Here is a 19,469-nt window from a genome sequence, read left to right as displayed (position 1 = left end):
ATTACATTTGATTGGGTTTGCAGCTTTTCACACCCTCAGGACTTCAATATGCCCAGAAGGAAAACAAATCCAGCATGAGGACAATTTCTATCATCACCACAGTCCTATCCTGTCTTTAATAAAAGCCAAATTAGAGTTATTGCCAAGGGAATGGCAACTTAATGACTTGCAGTTTTCGTTTATTGAAGTGCATTAACTTATTAGAACCCCAAGCTCTCAGTTACAGCGCTGGTATTTTCAGTTTGACAATCTCTCCAAGAATCTTGAGCTCCTTCATGCAATTGATCTCGGTGCCACAGGTTAGACATTTCCAGAATTATAGGAATTTGAGTGTGTGTAAATCTTAAAACTGGGCCAAGCTAGTAGGAACGTGCCTCCAGAGGCCAAATGGTGCTAATAAAGAAGTCAGTCTATCTGAGCTTGAATGCAAATAGCAACGCATAAAACAGCTTTTGTGTTGCTTGTGTGTCGGAAAGTCGTTACTGAAGAGCCTGGGAGATGTAAACACTGCAGCATCGGTGAGAGGCTTAATGATTTACAGAGCTGTAGCAGCAGGCCAAGGCCAGGCCAGTTTCCTCAAAGGATTACACAGCAACTTCCCAGTGTCACAGGTGAGCACTGAGGTGGCGTTAAACATGCTGCGCCCCCTGTAGTATGCAAACAGAGCTGCAGCTGCAGCTGATACAGAGCTCCTCAAGAGATAATCAGGGTTTTAACTGAAGACCACGATCAGAGGTGGGTTTTCCTGCAGCTCCCCCTCTCTAACTCTTCCGCTTAGACTCACTATCAGAGGGCACGGGGTGCACACATGAGAGGATGGGGTGTCCAGTCTGACAGAAAATGTAAACAGATGATTTTTTTTAAGAATATGATTTATAAGCATCACCACAATGCTTGATTTGTTTGACTGTTGTCATCTTTAACAAAATAATAAACCTCCTGCATTTGCAACTGTACAGTCTTAAGGACAATTGGCTTATGTGGTTAACAAACTAGTAGTTTTTCTCAGAAACCGGATTAATAACTTGCCCCATATTAAAGTGTGTTATGAAATTACAGAGCCCAAGCTGATATTTAGCTTTTTTCTATTTTTTCTATTCACAATCACATAAAACAGAAAAATCTGCAAATTCGCACATTTGAGCAGTTTTGCCCAAAGAAATTTGATCAAACTTTCATATATTTTTCTGCAACTCTTTCAGCAAAAAGGTAAAATAGTAAGAATAACTCCCAAATAAACTCATAATGATGAAAGGAGCATTTCATTATTTCCCAGAGTGGTTTAACCACCTGTACAGAACTCTCTGAAGGACTGAAGTGAATTACTAATTCTTAAGTTTTCCCAAGCTGTCTGACAGTTGTAACTGCTGATCTCTTAGTCATAACTACACCTTTATTTTCCAGATTCTGAGCTGTGGAAACTGTTGTCCACAGCCAGAGGTGTTATATAAGGGAAAGACATTCATCGCATCAGTCAGTCAGTGTCACTTCTGACTTTCATGGATGTGCATTTTTTGGTCAGGAAGTGTTTAGTTACCAGCAGGCTGTTAGTTTTACAAATCATTCAGGCCACAGAGGAAATAAGATAAATAGGTAATACCTCTTCATCCTCTGAGAAGCTAAATAAAAACATCTGTTACAGCTATGTTGACCCCAAGTCCCCCAGCAGCCACATTGGTGCTCAGACATATTTGTGTTGTGTTTGTGGCTCTTGGCAGTGCTTTAGTCACAGCTCCCCCAGCAGGGAGGTTATGTTGGGGAATGTAGCTGGAGTATCACGCTTGGCTGAACAAATGCCACATCAGCCTCGCCTCCCCTGCCTCCTCCTGCTCACCTACTTGCCTTCATCCTCCTCGTCTCTTTGTGCAGCAGAGCATCACAGCCAATTTCTGGGCCGTAAAGCCGACCCCAGCTGAAGGTTATTGGGTCACATGTCGAAGACAGATACAGTCTTAATGCATTTTGAAACTAAACTGCAGACACTCTAGTGTTTATTTCTGTGTGTTTTCATCCCTGAGACAAAGATGAAAGACGAAAGAGAGACTTAGGGCAGCATGTGATAGAAAGAATTCACAGGATTAGATAATTTTTTTGAACGGGGGAAGAGTAACTGTCGTTCCCACCTGTTTAGGATGAGGAAGACTCCTTCGTCATGAAGGCCATCATCCACGCCATAAACGATGACAACGTGCCTGGTCTGCAGCACCTGCTCGGCTCCTTGAACAGTTACGACGTCAACCAGCCCAACAAGGTGACTCACAACTGGACATAAAACCCAATAATGCCATAATCTGTTCTATTACAATGTTTTACATTTTCAAAAGTGTGAGTTGTTTCTTGTCCCATTACTTAAATAAATCCAAAGCTCTAACTCTGAAAATTAAATGCACAAAATTTTCCAGAGTTAACATCCTTTTTATTTGAATGGGGAACAAAGCAGTCCACTTTCCCACATATAGACTTGTTCAGGGTCATCACTCAGGCAGCTCAGTGGCCCAGGTTGTCACAACCATTTGTCAGGGACCTCACATGGTCGTCAGCCAGCCTGACTGCCTGTTTCAGGGACTGAGCAGAAGTTTCTGCTCATGAGTTCTCAAATAGAATTTTGTACAGATGTGATTTATTTATTTATTATGCTCCAGTTTATATAACACAAACTGTTGGTATTTGTGTATCTGTGTGTGTCAGTGGCTCAGCTGATGCTAACCACAACAACCCTGGTTGAAATCTGACCGAGGGCCTGACAGTGCATGCCAACTCCTCTTTCTCCCTGCCTCAAAGGCAACTAATATCGAGTTGGATGCAGGGAAAAAAAACAAAAATGTATTCAGCCTTGTGACCAACCACTGTGTTTTCAAATCGTAGGTGAAAGGCAAAGATGCAGATTTACAGCCATTTAATATTTATATTAACAAACAGCAATTGTAACAGCCAGAAAAAAAGAGCTAGGCAAGAAAGAAAGAAGATCAGTACAAGGTATACTGATAAACTGTTCACTCAAACTGATCTAGATTAAGCTGTTTAATGCTTGTTTCTCACAGCAGTCCAATGATTACACAGTACGCACTCCAAAAACCATTTTAAACCAATTATAACTTCAGTGAAGGGAGGTTTATTGTAGGAATGTTGTATTCTTAGCCAGTATTTCCTAATAGCGTGGCTCAGGTGCACACACAGACAATAATTGAGTTTAAGTGCAGGATTTTAAAAAGTTATTTGTATGTGTAACAAAGAAAATTAGATATTTCTAGTCGAGTTTGAACGAAGAACAGAGTAATTGTGTTATATTTTATTATATTATTATATTTTGGTGCAGAAGAGAGTCAAACTGTTGCTTATGTAGGTGGTGTTTAGGAGCAGATAGAGCTGCCTCATCTTCATTCTGCTCACTGGTTCAATGCTGACGAGACACTGTGTTTGTTGACGGCTGATAGCCGATGGAGGAATGTGATGTTAGTAAGCTCAGTGAGGTATAGAAGCAAACAAAGAAATGGCAGAGGGAAAGAGTGGGGAATACAGAAATATGGAGGGGAGCAAGTGAATATCTGAGCAGTTGGTGTCTGAGCTTGACAGCGTGTGAGGGAAGGAAAGAATTTAAAAACAAAGTCAGGGCTGGCAAATGCCCAAAAAAGGTCATGATGGCATTTTCTTCCATCTTCTTTTCTCCTACTTCAGCCAACATTTCCAACATCAATCGGACAATCTCAGAAACATCAACACTGTCTAAAACCTGACCTATTTCCACTAAGTTTGTTTTCATGCAAATTTTTGAAGAAGCTATAAGAGGACCTCTGCTGTCTTTTGTTGTCAGATAGCGTTACGCTTACAGCACCATGCTACATCTAAAAAATGCATCAAACCACCTAATAATCACTGACAACTGAAATGGTGAAACCCATGTGTGTTGCAGCACGGGACGCCTCCCCTCCTGATTGCAGCCGGCTGTGGCAACATTCAGATCATCGAGGTGCTGATGAGAAAGGGCGCAGAGATCCGGGCCCACGACAAGGTAAAGGCTCATTTCTTAGCTGCAATCACTGCAGTTCTGACAGCCAGCTGCTGAGTTTAATGAGCAGGCTTTAGAGGCATCAGAGCTGCAGTAATGGCGACAGAGAGTCGTTTGGATTATGACACAGGCTATAAATACAGTATAAATAAATGCTCCCCTGAACTCATTGGACTCTGTTGTGCTATGAGTTACTCAGATAATTCCTTGGTAGATGTACACTTGATCCCATCATTAATCCATCATACGTCCATATGACAGAGCCTGACAGCTTCACAGTCTTTAAATACCAATGATCAGACCAACTGAGATGCTCCTGGTTGCTTTTAAGGTTACATTTCTGACAAATCTTAGTTTGATGGCGTTGTTTGGTATAAATCACGTACGAACGTGTGCTGTACTGAGACAATCACCAGATCTCCAGCATGATCTGTTTTAAACAGAATGTCCGCACATCCTCTCAGCAGTCCCAAGCTGTTTGACAGAAAATGTGCTGAGCAATTTTTAAGAGGGATGTGTTCATATCATCTGGCTGCAGACACAATCCCAGAGAGCTGGGTTTTAATATAACCGTCAGGGATAAATCCTGGACTTTTCTCCTCCTTGGGTCCTTCAGAGTGGAGCCAATGCCATCTACTACGCAGCAAGACATGGCCACGTCGAAACCCTGAGATTCCTTCATGAAAAGAAATGTCCTCTGGATGTCCAAGATAAGGTGAAAGAAACGCCCCTCTCTCTGTCTGTCTGTCTGTCTCACATATCACATGTGCAGAAACACATTTAATACTAATCAGCCCGAGGTTACTTCTTGTTGTTGTTCTACCTCATCAAACCTCTTAAGAAGTGTTATATATTTACATTTATCATTTCACGCACACACACATGAAAATTCGCTCCCGCCACAGTAGCCACCTGGGGAGGAAACCAGTTACTCTGGCACGTTTTATCAGCTTAATCGCTGTTGCTATAGAAACAGGTCTTACTGAGAAAGATGGATTGTGCGAATATATGTGTGTGTTGACATTTGTGTGCTTGCTTTTGATGACTCGATCTCACTCGCTTGGACAAAATCCCAACAGCGTTTTCCAATCTCTTCAATCACTTTGCCCGCCGGTGCCGTCTTGTACAGTCAAAGGTCTCCTCCATCAGACCACAGCTAATCTGCACTCCAGGCACTTTCCTGATTATTATTGTGTTCCGCAAAGAATCATTTATGTTTCATCTTACTTTATCATACTATTACACTGAACCACAACCTGAGGTGACTGCTTGTGTCTAAATAAGGTGTGGTACTTTTTTGGCCAAGGTGAATCTTGTGCTTTTTATATAATCCACCTAACGAAATAGAAACATAAATCCATTAGATGTTCTTTTATGTGGTCCACCTATGAGCAAACAGTGTCTTGGGTGTTGTTTCACATAAACAGCTTTTCTGCTAACATGCATCTAATCTGACCGCAGCTGTAATCTTAGAGCTGATGGATCCATCTTCACCATGTACAATGTGTGCACATGTTTACCGTTTAATGTTACTTCCTTGTTTATTTGGAAAGCTGCAGACTCTGAGGAAATGGGATAGCATAGCAGAACACTTTGCTGCTGTTATTTAACACATAAAAGTTCAACTATCTTCTTCTTCATATTGTTTATTTTGTACAAGAAAAGCATCCTGAGGTTTATTTTCAACGGTAGATAATAAACTACTTGCCTGTTGACATCCTTGTTTTACTTTTCCTGCAGTCTGGGGAGACGGCTCTACATGTGGCTGCTCGCTATGGCAACGTAGATGTGGTGAGCTACCTGTGCAGCATCCGGGCTAACCCAGACCTGTCTGACAGGGTAAATTCATGCACAAGTTTATGCACACATGAACAGAAACTACTTGGTGGTTATTAGTGAAATTTCTCTTCAATTAATCTATTTGTTTATTGTTTTTTACCTTCAGGAGCAAGAGACCCCTCTGCATTGTGCTGCCTGGCATGGATACTCGGCAGTGGCCCGGGCACTCTGCCAGACGGGCTGCCATGTAGACGCGAAAAACCGTGAGGGTGAGAGTCCACTGCTGACGGCATCTGCTCGGGGGTTTGTGGACATTGTGGAGTGCCTGGTGGAGCACAGGGCTGACCTTCAAGCAACTGACAAGGTGATTTGCTCTGAGCCCTAAAGTTTGGTAACATCATTCAGTACAATGCACACCAACCAACTTCTCCAACTTGTGCTTGACTGTCAGTTCAACATTCACTGTTCAGTGACAGTGTTTCACTGTTGATGCTGTGTGAAACGGGAATACGACGAGGCACATATTCAGCTTCACAGGTTTTATTCCTTATTTCGATCAGGAGGTGCTCTTTCTGCAGGGTTCTCCTGCACTGTTCAGTGCAGCCAAAAGTAGGATGGTCACCATTACACAGCAAAACAGTTTAGAAAAACATGCCTGACAGGTTACATGGAACAATTAAAAGACTGTGATAATTAAACTGACATTATGGCCTCAGGGAGCCAGCCAGGCTGAAAGTTAAAAGACAGAAGCCTAATTAGAACAAATGGATTCTCTGGTGAGATGCACAAGTGGTGCACCTTGGACAAAAACGATTAAAAGAGGCAATGCGAGTAACTGAGGCACAGGATTCAGCACTAAGGGTCACAGACTAATAAAACAAACGCATCACAGAAAAGTGTTGAATCTGCTGCGTTTGGACTGGCTTATTCAGCAGGTCAGAGAGACTGAAGATTTACATGTGTGTCTGTCCAGGACGGCCACACGGCCCTGCACCTGGCTGTACGAAGGTGTCAGGTTGAAGTGGTCCGCTGCCTCCTTAGACACCACTGCCATCTGGACCAGCAGGATCGCCATGGTAACACGCCGCTGCACATCGCGTGTAAGGATGGAAACCTGTCCATCGTCATGGCAATCTGCAGCGCGAAGGCCAACCTCGACCTCCCCAACAAGGTGAGAACAGCCTCTTAACCACCACGCCCAGGCTTCTTTGGGCCTACTGCTAATTACATGACTGGAAAATAAAATCTCTGGATTTCTGGTATCTGGTGCTGTAGAGTTATTCACCAGCCCTCATTCCAGATGAACTCTTCAGAAAACAGATACACACGTTCACATCTGGTCACATCTTTTTTTTTTTTACACCTTGTATTGTATTGTAGATTTAATTGTGATTTTTGCCTATCAGTAATCCATAATGACACAAATGACAGTAAAAACACATCTTTAGAAATTAATGCAAAAGTACAAAGTTGAAATGTCTCATTTACAAAGGTTTCTGTAAAGTATTTGAAGCTGGTGTTGCTGGAAAAAAAGACTTCACGGTTCAAACATCCACATACTTTTGGCCATGCAGATAAACTGGGACAAACAGAGGCAATAAAATAAACACAAAATAAACAAAAATATTATAGGGATTGAAAGGATTTTATATGGAGTGGAAATGTATGCAACATGAGGATTTTTGCTGTGTGATCCACTTTAATCTAAACAGGACTTCTAAATTAGCGTTACGTGAATTTGGCATAAAAATATTGCATTTGATATGCCCGCTGGTGATTTCATGATTTGTGATTTTCATTTGTTTACAGTTTTTTACAGAATTTGCTTGAATGTAGTCTCTGATTAGATTGCTTTTCTCAGACTGTTCTGGCCCTCCTTTTTATTTATTTATTTATTTGTTTGTTTGTTTGTTTGTTGTTCTTACAGAAATATTTCTCCCATCATAGTCCAGGGAAGTGATTTGCATCAGAAACAAATCACACAGATGTTGTGATTTATTCATTATTTTCCATTTCTGGGTGTTTTATTTATTTATTTATTTATTTTTATTTTTTCGTATCACAAGTTGCTGAGTCTCTGCCTGGATTTGCCGTCACTGTCATCTGTAGACAGTGACGGCAAATCGTTAAGAGAGGTGGATTATAAAATGTCTCCTGTTTTGTTTACATTCAAAAAATAAACAGGATGAATGCCTCCTTGTTTATTTGTGTAGTGACAGCTATCAATTGAAATGCTTCTTTCATTGAGTCTAATGGACTCTTATTCCATTTTTATAGCAGAGGAGACATTTTTTGATCTTTTCCAATCTGTTAACAGACAGGGAAGTGACAGCAAGAGCAGCAAGGAGGCCCCATATCCATCAGTGCTAGTGGCTTGTGAGACCAATAATCAATCGAGTAAAACATGACGTGTGTTTAGCAGAGACATGATGAACTATCAGTGGCAGCTGGGTTAAATGAATGTACGGCCATTTGGCATCTCCATCTTATTCACTTCCACTCCTATTTCACTTCTATTGAACACTGCATGATGGACACAAATAAGTTCTGCAGCTTATTCATCTTTATTAAACTTTTATCGAACAGATGTGCTCAGTACCAGATTATAAACTATAGCATCACTATCGTGCAATTTGAGGCTGCTGTCAGTGTTTATTTTCTGCTTTATTTTAACCAGCAGAGCTTTTAGGTCAGAGTTTCAGGGCCAAACAAGACTGTAGTCAAAGTGTCCCCATCTGCATAGCTGTGGCTGTCTGACGTACAGTTTTTCATCTATTTCAGTCAGGGTGTACATTTAGTTCATGGTGACAAACGTGAACACGTCCGTGTATTCAGACAGCCGGCGTGGTATGTGGTATTCTTCCTGTGCTTTGTGGAGACTTCATCACCTTTCTCTTCTCTTATCTAGTATGGCAGAACTCCCCTCCACCTTGCTGCTAACAACGGGGGCCTTGAGGTGGTTCGTCACCTCTGCCTGGCGGGAGCCAACATCGACGCCGTCACCACCGTAAGTCGCCACAAAGGTTTCCCTTCACTTTACAGAACCGTGAGTGTTATAATATTGTCTTACTTAAGACACAAACTGGAGGCGCTTGTGCTGATTACATTGTAACAGCTGGTGCTGCTGCAGGCATTAGCATGTATAGAGGATTTGCTAATGTCACATTGTACCATATGCATCTTCAGTCACCAGGATGTCACCATGGTTCAATGAAATGCATGAATAACACTCAAGATATTGCTCATATAATATACAAATAAACATAATCTCTGACTCCATGGCTTGTTTGTGTGTCAAGTCTTCTAACTGCTCAGTCACACACGTTAAAGTAGAACAGCTGATGATAGCTTTTCTCTATCTTAACTATACAGGATTAAATCTTCTGAAGTTCATTAAAAAACACTTCTCTCTTCATACTGAGCTGCACCTCCATTTTTTTATTTTTTTTTTTATCTCTGCCTCTGTGTGTTTGAAGCTTAAAAGCCTTAACGTGTTTCCTCCTTTTTATTATTGAAATTGATTTCACCTCTTGAACCCTTTTACTCGCCATAAGTTTCCCATAAAGTGGCTCCTGAGTTTCAACAAAACATTCATTATTTCCAAACGTCGGTATTTGATTTGCTTCCAGATGAGTCTCATGGCCCAGCCATCACATTGGCCTCTGCTTCATTTCAGTGACACACACTCCTGATTTATATTTGTTTATTCAGAACCAGTTGTCTTGCTTGGCCACGTTTGCCTCACAGGGAAACCTCAGGACTTTTTATTCCCTGCCACCATTCATGTTCATCCAACGGTTTAGAATCAGTGCTTGCTGTTATCTAGATGGACCTTTATTTTAAGGCTGTTTTTAACGGATTTCCAGATGTTGCATAGAAGGTAAAAGCAGTTTAAAGATGTCTCATCATATATTCTGCATTAAGGAATAAATGAGTTTATCTACAAAACCCAAATAGTAAAGTGTGGTGCTGTCTTCAGTCATTTCTGAGCTGATGACTTTGTAATTTAATTGTTCATTCATGCTGTGAATAAATACATGTCTCATCTGCTTTAATTAACACAACCAGATGTTAGTCAGTAACTTGCATTAAAAATAACAAACATGTTCAGTGACTGCACTGTCACATGTTCCCCCCTGAGGTTTCTCTTTCCCCCTCTCTATCCTCTACCTGTTAATATTGTATGACAGCTGACGTTTGACTGTATGCATGTTTAATCTGGCAGCACGTACTGGGATGTATAATTTATTGTCTAGTGACCTGCAGCTGCTGGTTTGTGGAGCACTTCCACATCATCATTCCTATCTATTCAGTTTCCCTTGGTGCTTTGCTTTGCGTTTAATCAAAAAGTATCAATCAAACATTTTATCCGAAAAGGAGGAACTACTTATGATCCAATATTCAACCTTAGTCTTCTGTCAAAAGCTGTTCATGTGTCACTGCCAAGCCTCAGTAATATTAACTGTGATACTCTGCCATCTTTACCGGCACGCTCTCATGAATTTGTTTGCATATTAAATTAGACTAAGTGGTCAATTTCTGCTTCAAGCTGCACTTAATTTACATTCACATTTCTGACATTTATCTGATCCAAACAACTTAAATGTCAGTGTTCTTGTGCTCTTCTGCTATTAAGTGACCTTGTTGGAAAGAAAAGGCCCAAATGCTGCAAAATGTTCTGGTAAAAGAGAGATTAAAAGAGTGAGTCCTAATTGATTTGTCCAGATGAAAGGGCCAACAAGCCCAGCCTGTTCTCTGCTGTAAAAGGTCTGTGGGCGGTTCAGGCTGTCGTTCCACTTCTTTCCTGTGGAGCAGCAGCCAGAGACGGACAGTGACAGATGGCTGAGTTAGTCAAAGAGACACAAAAGTTGCAGAGATTGTGGAGTTTCTGTGTCAGTGTGTTGAGGAGAAAATGGAGAGAAAGACAAATGAAGGCAGTTCTGAGCTGGATGGAGGGAAAGAATGAGGCCACACGTGCTGTAAATGTGTCTGTGTGCTGTGTCTGCAGCGGCAATTAATCTACTGGCGTCAGCTGTGGTGCTGCAGCTCTTTAATGAGTTGTGTGCAGCAGAAACTGAGTATATTTCAATCATTTTGATGATGGAATGTCAAGTCTGATACTGATGTACATATTCAAAACACATAGATATGTTTTTGTTTTTTTTTCTTGTTGCCTGTGAAGATAAACACAGCTATTTTCATCCAAATCCCTTAAATTATTTCATGTCATATAACATATAGGCTGCATCTGAAAATTTTTCATCAATTGTTTGTTAGTGAAATGTCAGTAAACTATGAAAAATGCCTTTTAGTGACATCTGAAAATGTCATGTTTTCTTCAGCAAGCATTGGAAAAGTTAAGAACACAGTCCTCACATTTTAGAAACAGCAGCCATCAAATCTTTGTAAAAATTTTACCTAAAGCAAACTAGTAAAAAGATAAATTGATTATCGAAACAGTTTAGTGTTAATTTTCACTCGCTCAACTTATCAGTTCATCGGCTGATCAATGACCTTCACTACAGGACATTTTACCACACTGGTGAATAAAACCAAATAATACCAAATTTCCTTGGCAAGTTGGAACAAATAAGTAAAATTTTAACGACATAAATACCAAAACATGCATTTTTACATTCAGTAATGGACCTAGAACAAAATTCTGTGATTGCATTAGAGACACAGACAGCTGAAGGAAATGTTCGGCATTATCTGTTTCCTCGTGCATCTATTCATCCTTTTTTTCTCTCTCTCAGGATGGAAAGACAGCAGAGGAGCTGGCTTCTACTGATCAACAAGAGCACATTGTTTCTTTGCTGGGGAAGCTTAAGAAGGTAAAAAAAATGTGTTAATTATAGTGTTAATTAAATCAAAACACATTTTTTCCTCCAACACTTTAAATGGATTACAGGGAGAAGAAAATACCTGAGCCGTCTTACATAAAGCCAGAATTCGCGAACGCTCATCACATATGATCTATTTCAGTGCAGAGCTGTGGAGGAAGTTTCCAGCAAGACTGTGTGAGATGTTAGCACGCGGCCATTTTTAGCACTTTGTGTTGAGGCACTTTCTTTCTACACTTGCAGGTGGAAACGGATAATAAAGCACTTGCAGTAATTTTAAGACAGTCAGAGCTATATCTAAGTTTTATATTCAGTCCTGAAGTGAAGATACTTATCTTCTGTATGTGTACGTTTTTAGCTGAAATGATTTTATCCAAGTAAGTGATGGTTTATAGTGCATTACAAATATATTAGAAAACCATTGTGCACCATCAGTATTTAAACAGTTCATAATCGTTAAGCCCCATCTTTTTTTTTTTTTTTCCTCTCATTATTTGTGTTCTTCACTTAAATATAAATTATAGCTTAACTAGGCACTATGATGCAGTGTGTATTATTTAGTTTGAAATTGAATGTGCTGATGAAACAAGAAACGTGTAACTGTCGAAAGAGTTACTTCAGAATGACTTTGAGTACGTAGAGAGTACAGCGTGAAGCCCCGTTGGTCCTCAGTGTCTTTCCCAAAGGCTGTTTAATAGGACAGGACATGTACCTGTGTGATCAAAGCTGAAACCCTCCGGAGAGGTATGAGGAGCTCATTCCAGTGTCCCCAGTCCGACTAACATCACACCCACCAAAACACACAGGGACTTTTTACTTTTTTAAATGTTACCAACTTTTCCTCTCATCCATTTTTCCAGAACACCTGCTGAGAGTCAGTGCAGAGCGTGAAAACATGAAAGCCATAACTGTGAAAGCAGTCATCCTCTGCATATGCCGGGCTGATTTGAGACACTTTGTCACACTTCTGCCAGATTTGACAGAGAGGCTGACTTTCCAGTAACCCAGAGAAACGAGATGGAGAAATAAGATTCCGTTCCTCTCACTTGAAAAGAAAATGCACTTAGTTCAACAAAATTTTATTTCAAAATGAAACATTCTGAAACTTTATTTATTGAATGCATTAACAACCCAGGTGGGAGTATGAAGTGCTTTCACATCCCACACGACCACTAACGGTGTTTGAGGCCACTTCTGATGTGTGACTCATCTGTTGGATGGCTAAAAAAGTGTCTTATATGTTAATAAATGTTACAGCAGGTTACACAAGAGGCATTCATCTTTGAAAGCGGCTTTCTTTGTTGATGTATCTTGGGCGAACAACATGCCAAACTCACATTTTTTACTCACAAGGAAGAACTTTGTTGTGTTATCTTTTATACCCGTTCAATTTAACACGAAGAGAAGTAATGTGAATGTGAAAAGAATAAAATACAAAAGTTAAAATACAGCCTCTTCATATCATATCATGTCAGCATGTATCGATCAACAAAAGTAAGAAATGGCTTAATTAGATACTGCCTCAAAGATGTGGACCGGACCAAAGAACATTGGAAACTGGGCAAACATATATATTTAAAAAAGTTAATTAATACTGCTCTTTATTAGGCTGTTAACTATGTGAGTGGGATGGAAAGTCAACTAAGCCCAGGATGAAATATCTCAAAAATTATGTGCAAATTCTCCAAAGAAATTTATGATGTCAAGATGACGAGCCCCAAGGAATTAATGCTCATTCATTTTGCACTAACATCTATATGTATACAACATGCAGTGAAATTTGCAGCTGTTGATCTGATATATAAGTGATGCGTTGACATATGAGTCTAAACTACCGTCAGTCCTTCTGTCCGTGATGCTTCGTGTGAATGATCACATTTTTTTTGTTCACCCTTTGTACTTTCACTGTTGGTGGTTGTGGTTCTACTATGTTTAAGAGATCACGATAAATGGAACAAAGTCTGTCGCCTCAATTTTTAGGTTTAGGGATCCTTAAACTGAAAACACGTGGGAGTCGATGTCATACAGAAGATAAATGTGGATCTCAATGTGACCTGAGCTGTCAGTGGGTTTTAATGGATACTCGTCTTCCTTCATTCTTTTTTTCTGGGGTCATCAGGACAACCACAAACTGAGCTACATCCAGCAGCTCCGGCCCACTCAGACCCTGCAGCCCAGGATCAAGCTGAAGCTGTTTGGGCACTCTGGAGCCGGGAAGAGCACCCTGCTTGAGTCCCTGAAATGTGGCATCCTGCGCAGCTTCTTCAGGAGGAGGAGGACACGCATGACTAACACCGCCCGTCACCCCAACTCCCCCATCAACTCCAAACCTCCCGGTAAGTCAAAGGACAATTGGAAGCTGTGCAAATCATACACAGCATCAAGCTTCTAGATCACCTGCCAAGCATTTATTACTGTGCTGAAAACAACTCAAAATAATTTGCTTGTCAGGTTGATGCACAGCATCAGTATTGATTCAATGTTTGTTCCCTTTAATTTGTTCAAATTCACATGACAATTTTCAAGAGATTTTTATCCACAAAAATGATAATTCCAGTTTATCACAACTTGATTTCTTATTCAGGTCTGTAATTCTCAAGGAAGATGAGAGGCGCCAGTTGCATTTGCAAACGTTGAGCTGTTTCTGTTCTGTGTCAACCCAACAAAGCAAGCCATCAGTCACATTTATGTTTTTGTTTCTTTAATTTCTTATTTTTTATTTTTTATTTTTTTTTTAAGTTTAATGGTCTTAGTGCATTTATCTGCCAAGTACAAAAATATCACCAACTCTGACAAAATGTCTGAGCATGAAAGGAGGCTGATTCCTCCCCAAGTTCCCGTATTGTAAGCACGGCACTTAGCTTTATATCACCCTTAATGGAGCTGCCACAGTGTGAAGGATGGACGGCACTTCAGGGAGCGAAAGCTGCATTTAAACCGGCTTGACCTGAATCAGGAGTTCCCTTATAAACATTAAATATGTATCGGTTCATGTATGTTTTAAGACATATCTATGAGTTATTTAGATTTATGCTATTTATAGCGAACAAATGCATTTGCTGGAAACTCACCTCTAAAAAAACAAATCAATGACAATTTCTTGAGTTATTTAGTTTTAGTATAAATAATTTTCATTACATGCACCAAAAAAATAAATTGAGGCTTTATCTCAAAGTTCTGAAAAAACTCTCTCAATCACATGATATTGGCCCACATGTTTACAAAAAAAAAAAAAAAAGATGTTTTAATTTTTTTATCCTTGACATAATGGATTTGTTTTGCATAGTTTTTGGTTAATCAGAGTTAAACGCATCTGATGTGCTGGGCTCATTAGTGGTCCTTGAACGGTCACGTGATTCTGGTGACCCAGCTCAGTTTGATTGTTGAAATAGTGTGAATGGCACAAATTAAAGGGAATGTGTTCTTTTCAAATCAGATTTGGGCCACTTTCATATGCGGTTCTAAATATGATACAGATCAGATTTTTTTATTTTATTTTTTTTTATGTGGCTCTGAACAGCCATGTGAGCCGAATCGGAATTCAGTGCGACTTTTACGTCACTCAAGATCGATAGTCGTCATACTTGTACGCAGGCTGGAGTCACAAGTTAAAAAAAACAAAACAAAAACAAACAAACATTGCAGACAGCAGCGATGGAGGTAGTCAGTGAAATATTGGACCTTATTAAACCGTAAACACAAACATCTATGGCCTCCATGTCTGTTATTGCTGACCTCTTTTTGTTTACTTATGCACACAGTGTAAACAAGGCGTCAACGCCATTACCTCCCCGGCAGACCTGATCCTTGCTCACATCATGGTCGTTTATGTGAGCTGTATAGAGTTACTGATCCCATCCTGTATTCTATCCAGTAATCTGTGACCTCTGTTGGAGCTGACTGAGCCGTGGAGTCTTTTCATTCTTTCATTCATGTCTGGCTGAATCCAGCGAAAGTCTTTATTTACAACTGCAGTGATACGTGACGAGGCACAAAGAAACACGGCTGAGAAGGGAACAAGTGCTATCGTGCCCATTTGTCTTGCTTTGATATTTCTATTCAAGCAGACTTAACACATCTATTAATGCTTTCATACTTTTATGAGCCACTTGAACGTCCCAATACAGTGAACATATATTTGCCCTCATCCAGTGTCAATATTTGTAACTTTATATTCGTTTGACCCCTGAAAGAGTTCTGCACTGTGTATCTGTCCTTTCACACTGATTATGTCTCAGTTCTTTATGAGGTAATAATCTTCATTCACTTTGATTATCTGTAGTATAGCAGAGAAAGGTTGTGCTTTGTTAAAATGCGGCCTAAGGTTTCCTCCTTCTCGTTTACTATTTATGAATCATTTATGAATCACCCTTTCTTTGAAGACACAGACCTAAGAGCCAGCCAAGACAGCAAGTGAAAAGCTGACAATTAACCAAAGAAGATTTTTTCATAGTTTGATGTTTTTTTCATGAGTCATCAGACTGTAATGTTAAGAATTTTACATTTTGACAGGATGAGCTGCTCTGCCTCTGTTGTTGCTGTCTTTATAGATATTAAAACATCCAACAGTTGAAAATCTGTTATGCAACATCACTGAAGTAAACGCCAAATAATCTCCCTCAACTCGCTTTTGTAGATTTTGTAGATTTTTTTTCACAGGAGGCATTCACATCAAGTTCGAAACACACAGTATGTGCTGTTTTTTTAGTTGGCTTCTCTGTTCAGTAAGAACAACAAACATGCTGCAGGAAAGAAGAGTAATCTGCTGATGGCTTTCTGCACAACGTTTCAACACCTCCTCAACTCCAGAACCTTTTTGTTGCTGAAATTGTTAACTTGTTGTAGTGACAGAGTTTTTGCTTGTTCATTATCATGTCAGTTTGTGACATTAAATTTCATGTTAAAAGACAGTTCATTACAGGCCCAAAGCAAAAACACACACACACTCACACACACACGACATTTAAACAATGTTCTGAGTTTAACATAGAGGCTGGAAGGGTAACTGTTTCACAGCAGACAAAAGGTGTGGTGCAACAGAGTGTCGGGAATGCAGATGTTATGCCTGTATGTAGGAATTATTTGCTATAGAATAGCTCCCCCATGTGTTAGCAGTTGTGTAATAATCTGGGTGCAGTAGATGTTAACGAACAGTTCCCGTCACCAGCTCCTCATGTGTGTCTTCCCTGTGGTTTTAGTGTCAGTGAGCATCTCCAACCTGTACCCAGGCTGTGAGAACGTGAGTGTCCGGAGTCGCAGCATGATGTTTGAGCCCAGCCTCACCAAAGGCGTCCTGGAAGTTTTCTCCCCCGTCCACAATGCTCTGTCTGCTGCTGACGAACAGGCCACAAAGGCCATCGACATCCAGCACGCCAGCATCCACGGTGAGGACCGGAGATGTAGATGTTTAACCAGAACACTTTTTTTAAATCTTGGTTAAACTTCCCATCTAACTTGTTTCCCTCTCTCCAGGTGTGGGAGATTTCAGTGTGTGGGAGTTTTCGGGGAACCCAGTCTATTATTGCTCCTACGACTACTTTGCAGCCAACGACGTCACGGCAATCCATCTGGTCCTGTTCAGCTTGGAGGAGACGTACGAGACCCAGCTGGGCCACATCACGTACTGGCTGAACCTGCTGAAAGCCCTCACCTTTCCCCAGGACAACATTGGTGAGGACGGAATGGCAGCCATGTCATTATCACGACTGTCGCCATCACACTTCATTCAATTTACTACAAAATACCTCAGAGAGTCTGGAATGAAATTTATTTATAGTATAGTAAGATGAACTAAAGTTGTAAATTAGATTAAATTGATAAACTACAAGTGCTGTAGTAATTTATTACTGTTATAGATAGCTAAGAAGCGCTGACAAAAATTACATACAGGTGGCAGTAATTTCATTCATTGAATAAAGAGTTGTAGGTCTCATTTCCTCACTGGCTTTTGTCAGTATTTGACCGATATCACTATGAAACAAGTCTAAAATTTAATTTAAACAAAGGAGAAATGCTTATTGGTGAACTAATGAATGGATTTTAAAATAGGACTCATTCTTCGATGAAATTCAACTATTCTCTATTTGAAGTTCTTGTCCTGATTTCGGCACCTGAGCAACCGAGCCACCGGTTCTGACTCTCAGTTAGTTTCAATGAGACACTCAATGAGACAGATGCTGAGATGTGCTGTGTTTGTGAATCAGTTAAAGTACAGTGAAGAAATTTATTTATTTTAAGAGAGGCTGTTTTTGAAATGTTGAACCAGTTTTCACCTGCCAGACTCTCCGAGTGACTGAGTCTCCTCCAACAACTGAAACCTAGAAGATCATTGAAAAGTGTTTTATTGGTGACTGAAGCTGTCACGTTGAGTTCTTACACAGTTTTAACTGTGTGTGTGTGTGTGTTTCTCCAGCTTTCGGCGGTCGGATCCAGCAGCCCCTCATCGTCGTCCTGGTGGCAACACATGCTGATCTTGCGGATGTCCCCAGAGCTTTCTCTGGGGAGTTCACCTACGACAAGGAGAGAGCTCTTCTGAAAGAAGTCAGGAACAGGTCAGGATTTGGGCGATGATATTTCTACTCACCACACGACATATGAGTCTATAGCAGGTCGGCATGAAAGCAGCTGTCATTATTCTTAAATGGCCATTTGTTTGTTGTCTGTTTGCTTCCAGGTTTGGGAATGACCTGCAGATCAGCGACAAATTGTTTGTGATGGATGCTGGAGCCTCAAACTCTAAAGACATGAAGCTGCTGAGGAGTCACCTGCAGGAGCTTCGTACTAACATCATCTCTGTGAGCTCTGCTTTCTCTCCATTTCCTGATGGTTGTTATGTGTATTACTGAAAAGCAATAGATCAAAATCAGACTTATTTTTCATATTAGAATAATTCAATTTTCCAAATGTTCCCAATTTGTGAGTATGAAGAGTTTCTGCATAGACCTACAACTTTTTAACAATCAGATATTGAATCTTGTTTATCTTCTTTATTTGCTGTTTGAGTTAAAACAAGCACATTGAGTGAATCCACTTTCCGTTGCAGAGGTGTAGTCCCATGACCTTGTTGTCAGAGCGACTGCTGACCACCCTGCCGACCTGGAGAAAGCTGAGCGGACCCAACCAGCTGACGTCGTGGCAGCAGTTTGTCAGTGACGTCCAGGAGCACATCAACCCTCTGGTCAGCCAGGATCACCTCCGCACGCTGACCCTGCAGTTTCACAGCATGGGGGAGGTGTGTGTTTGTTAGCTGTCCTCGAACCAGTGAGGAAGTAAATGCTGAAAATGTTGAAAGTAGCTGAAAGTCTAGTGACGCAGCATAATGACTGTGTTGAGAACTGACACGCAGATTAAAATAATATTTATAGTATAGTATTTTGAAGAGAGAGGTAGATTTATTCATTTCAGTTTCAGTAAGAAGGGAACAGTCCAGTAAAATGAGGGATCGATGTGGTGACTGTTTCCCATCATTTGTTTTACTGAATATAATAATAATTGGAAATATAATTTAACATGGCTGCTTATGGTTGTTCTCTGTTAATAACAGTAGCTGTGAGTTTAACCTAAAGTTCATCCTTAGCAGCTGACTCTCAGTTCACCACCTGGAGGCGCTCTTTCTTTTTCTTTCTTTCTCTGTTTTCTTCTGAGAAGTAGTTGATGAGCAGCATCATGTCTGTTTATCATAATGATTGCCCTCAGGAAGGTGAGTGATAATGGGATTCTTGAATGTTTGCTGTTGATAAGTCTCACTTTAAGTTGTGTAAGTTTGTCAGTGTCTGCCCTTCTCTGACTTATGTTACACTGTCTATTCACCCGTTGCATCTTTTCCTTTACTTCCTCATCAC

General features: G+C 40.4%; 1 protein-coding gene across 2 annotated transcripts in view; it reads left to right on the top strand.

The window, feature by feature from the left end:
• Positions 1 to 19,469, top strand: part of dapk1 (death-associated protein kinase 1) — a 64,347-nt gene that overhangs the window by 41,474 nt on the left and 3,404 nt on the right. For both annotated transcript variants that reach the window (XM_029510661.1, XM_029510659.1), the window contains 14 exons: positions 2,132 to 2,251; positions 3,911 to 4,009; positions 4,623 to 4,721; positions 5,747 to 5,845; positions 5,952 to 6,149; positions 6,759 to 6,956; positions 8,694 to 8,792; positions 11,542 to 11,619; positions 13,748 to 13,964; positions 16,827 to 17,012; positions 17,101 to 17,298; positions 18,041 to 18,179; positions 18,302 to 18,422; positions 18,671 to 18,859. In XM_029510661.1, the coding sequence (XP_029366521.1) occupies positions 2,132 to 2,251; positions 3,911 to 4,009; positions 4,623 to 4,721; positions 5,747 to 5,845; positions 5,952 to 6,149; positions 6,759 to 6,956; positions 8,694 to 8,792; positions 11,542 to 11,619; positions 13,748 to 13,964; positions 16,827 to 17,012; positions 17,101 to 17,298; positions 18,041 to 18,179; positions 18,302 to 18,422; positions 18,671 to 18,859 (2,040 nt within the window). The remainder of the gene's footprint in view (positions 1 to 2,131; positions 2,252 to 3,910; positions 4,010 to 4,622; positions 4,722 to 5,746; positions 5,846 to 5,951; positions 6,150 to 6,758; positions 6,957 to 8,693; positions 8,793 to 11,541; positions 11,620 to 13,747; positions 13,965 to 16,826; positions 17,013 to 17,100; positions 17,299 to 18,040; positions 18,180 to 18,301; positions 18,423 to 18,670; positions 18,860 to 19,469) is intronic.

The sequence above is a fragment of the Echeneis naucrates genome, chromosome 9 (genome assembly GCF_900963305.1).
Source record: "Echeneis naucrates chromosome 9, fEcheNa1.1, whole genome shotgun sequence".
In the NCBI taxonomy this organism is placed as follows: Eukaryota; Metazoa; Chordata; class Actinopteri; order Carangiformes; family Echeneidae; genus Echeneis; species Echeneis naucrates.
The sequence above is the reverse complement of the archived record's forward strand: the minus strand, read 5'-3'. Positions and strand labels throughout refer to the sequence as shown.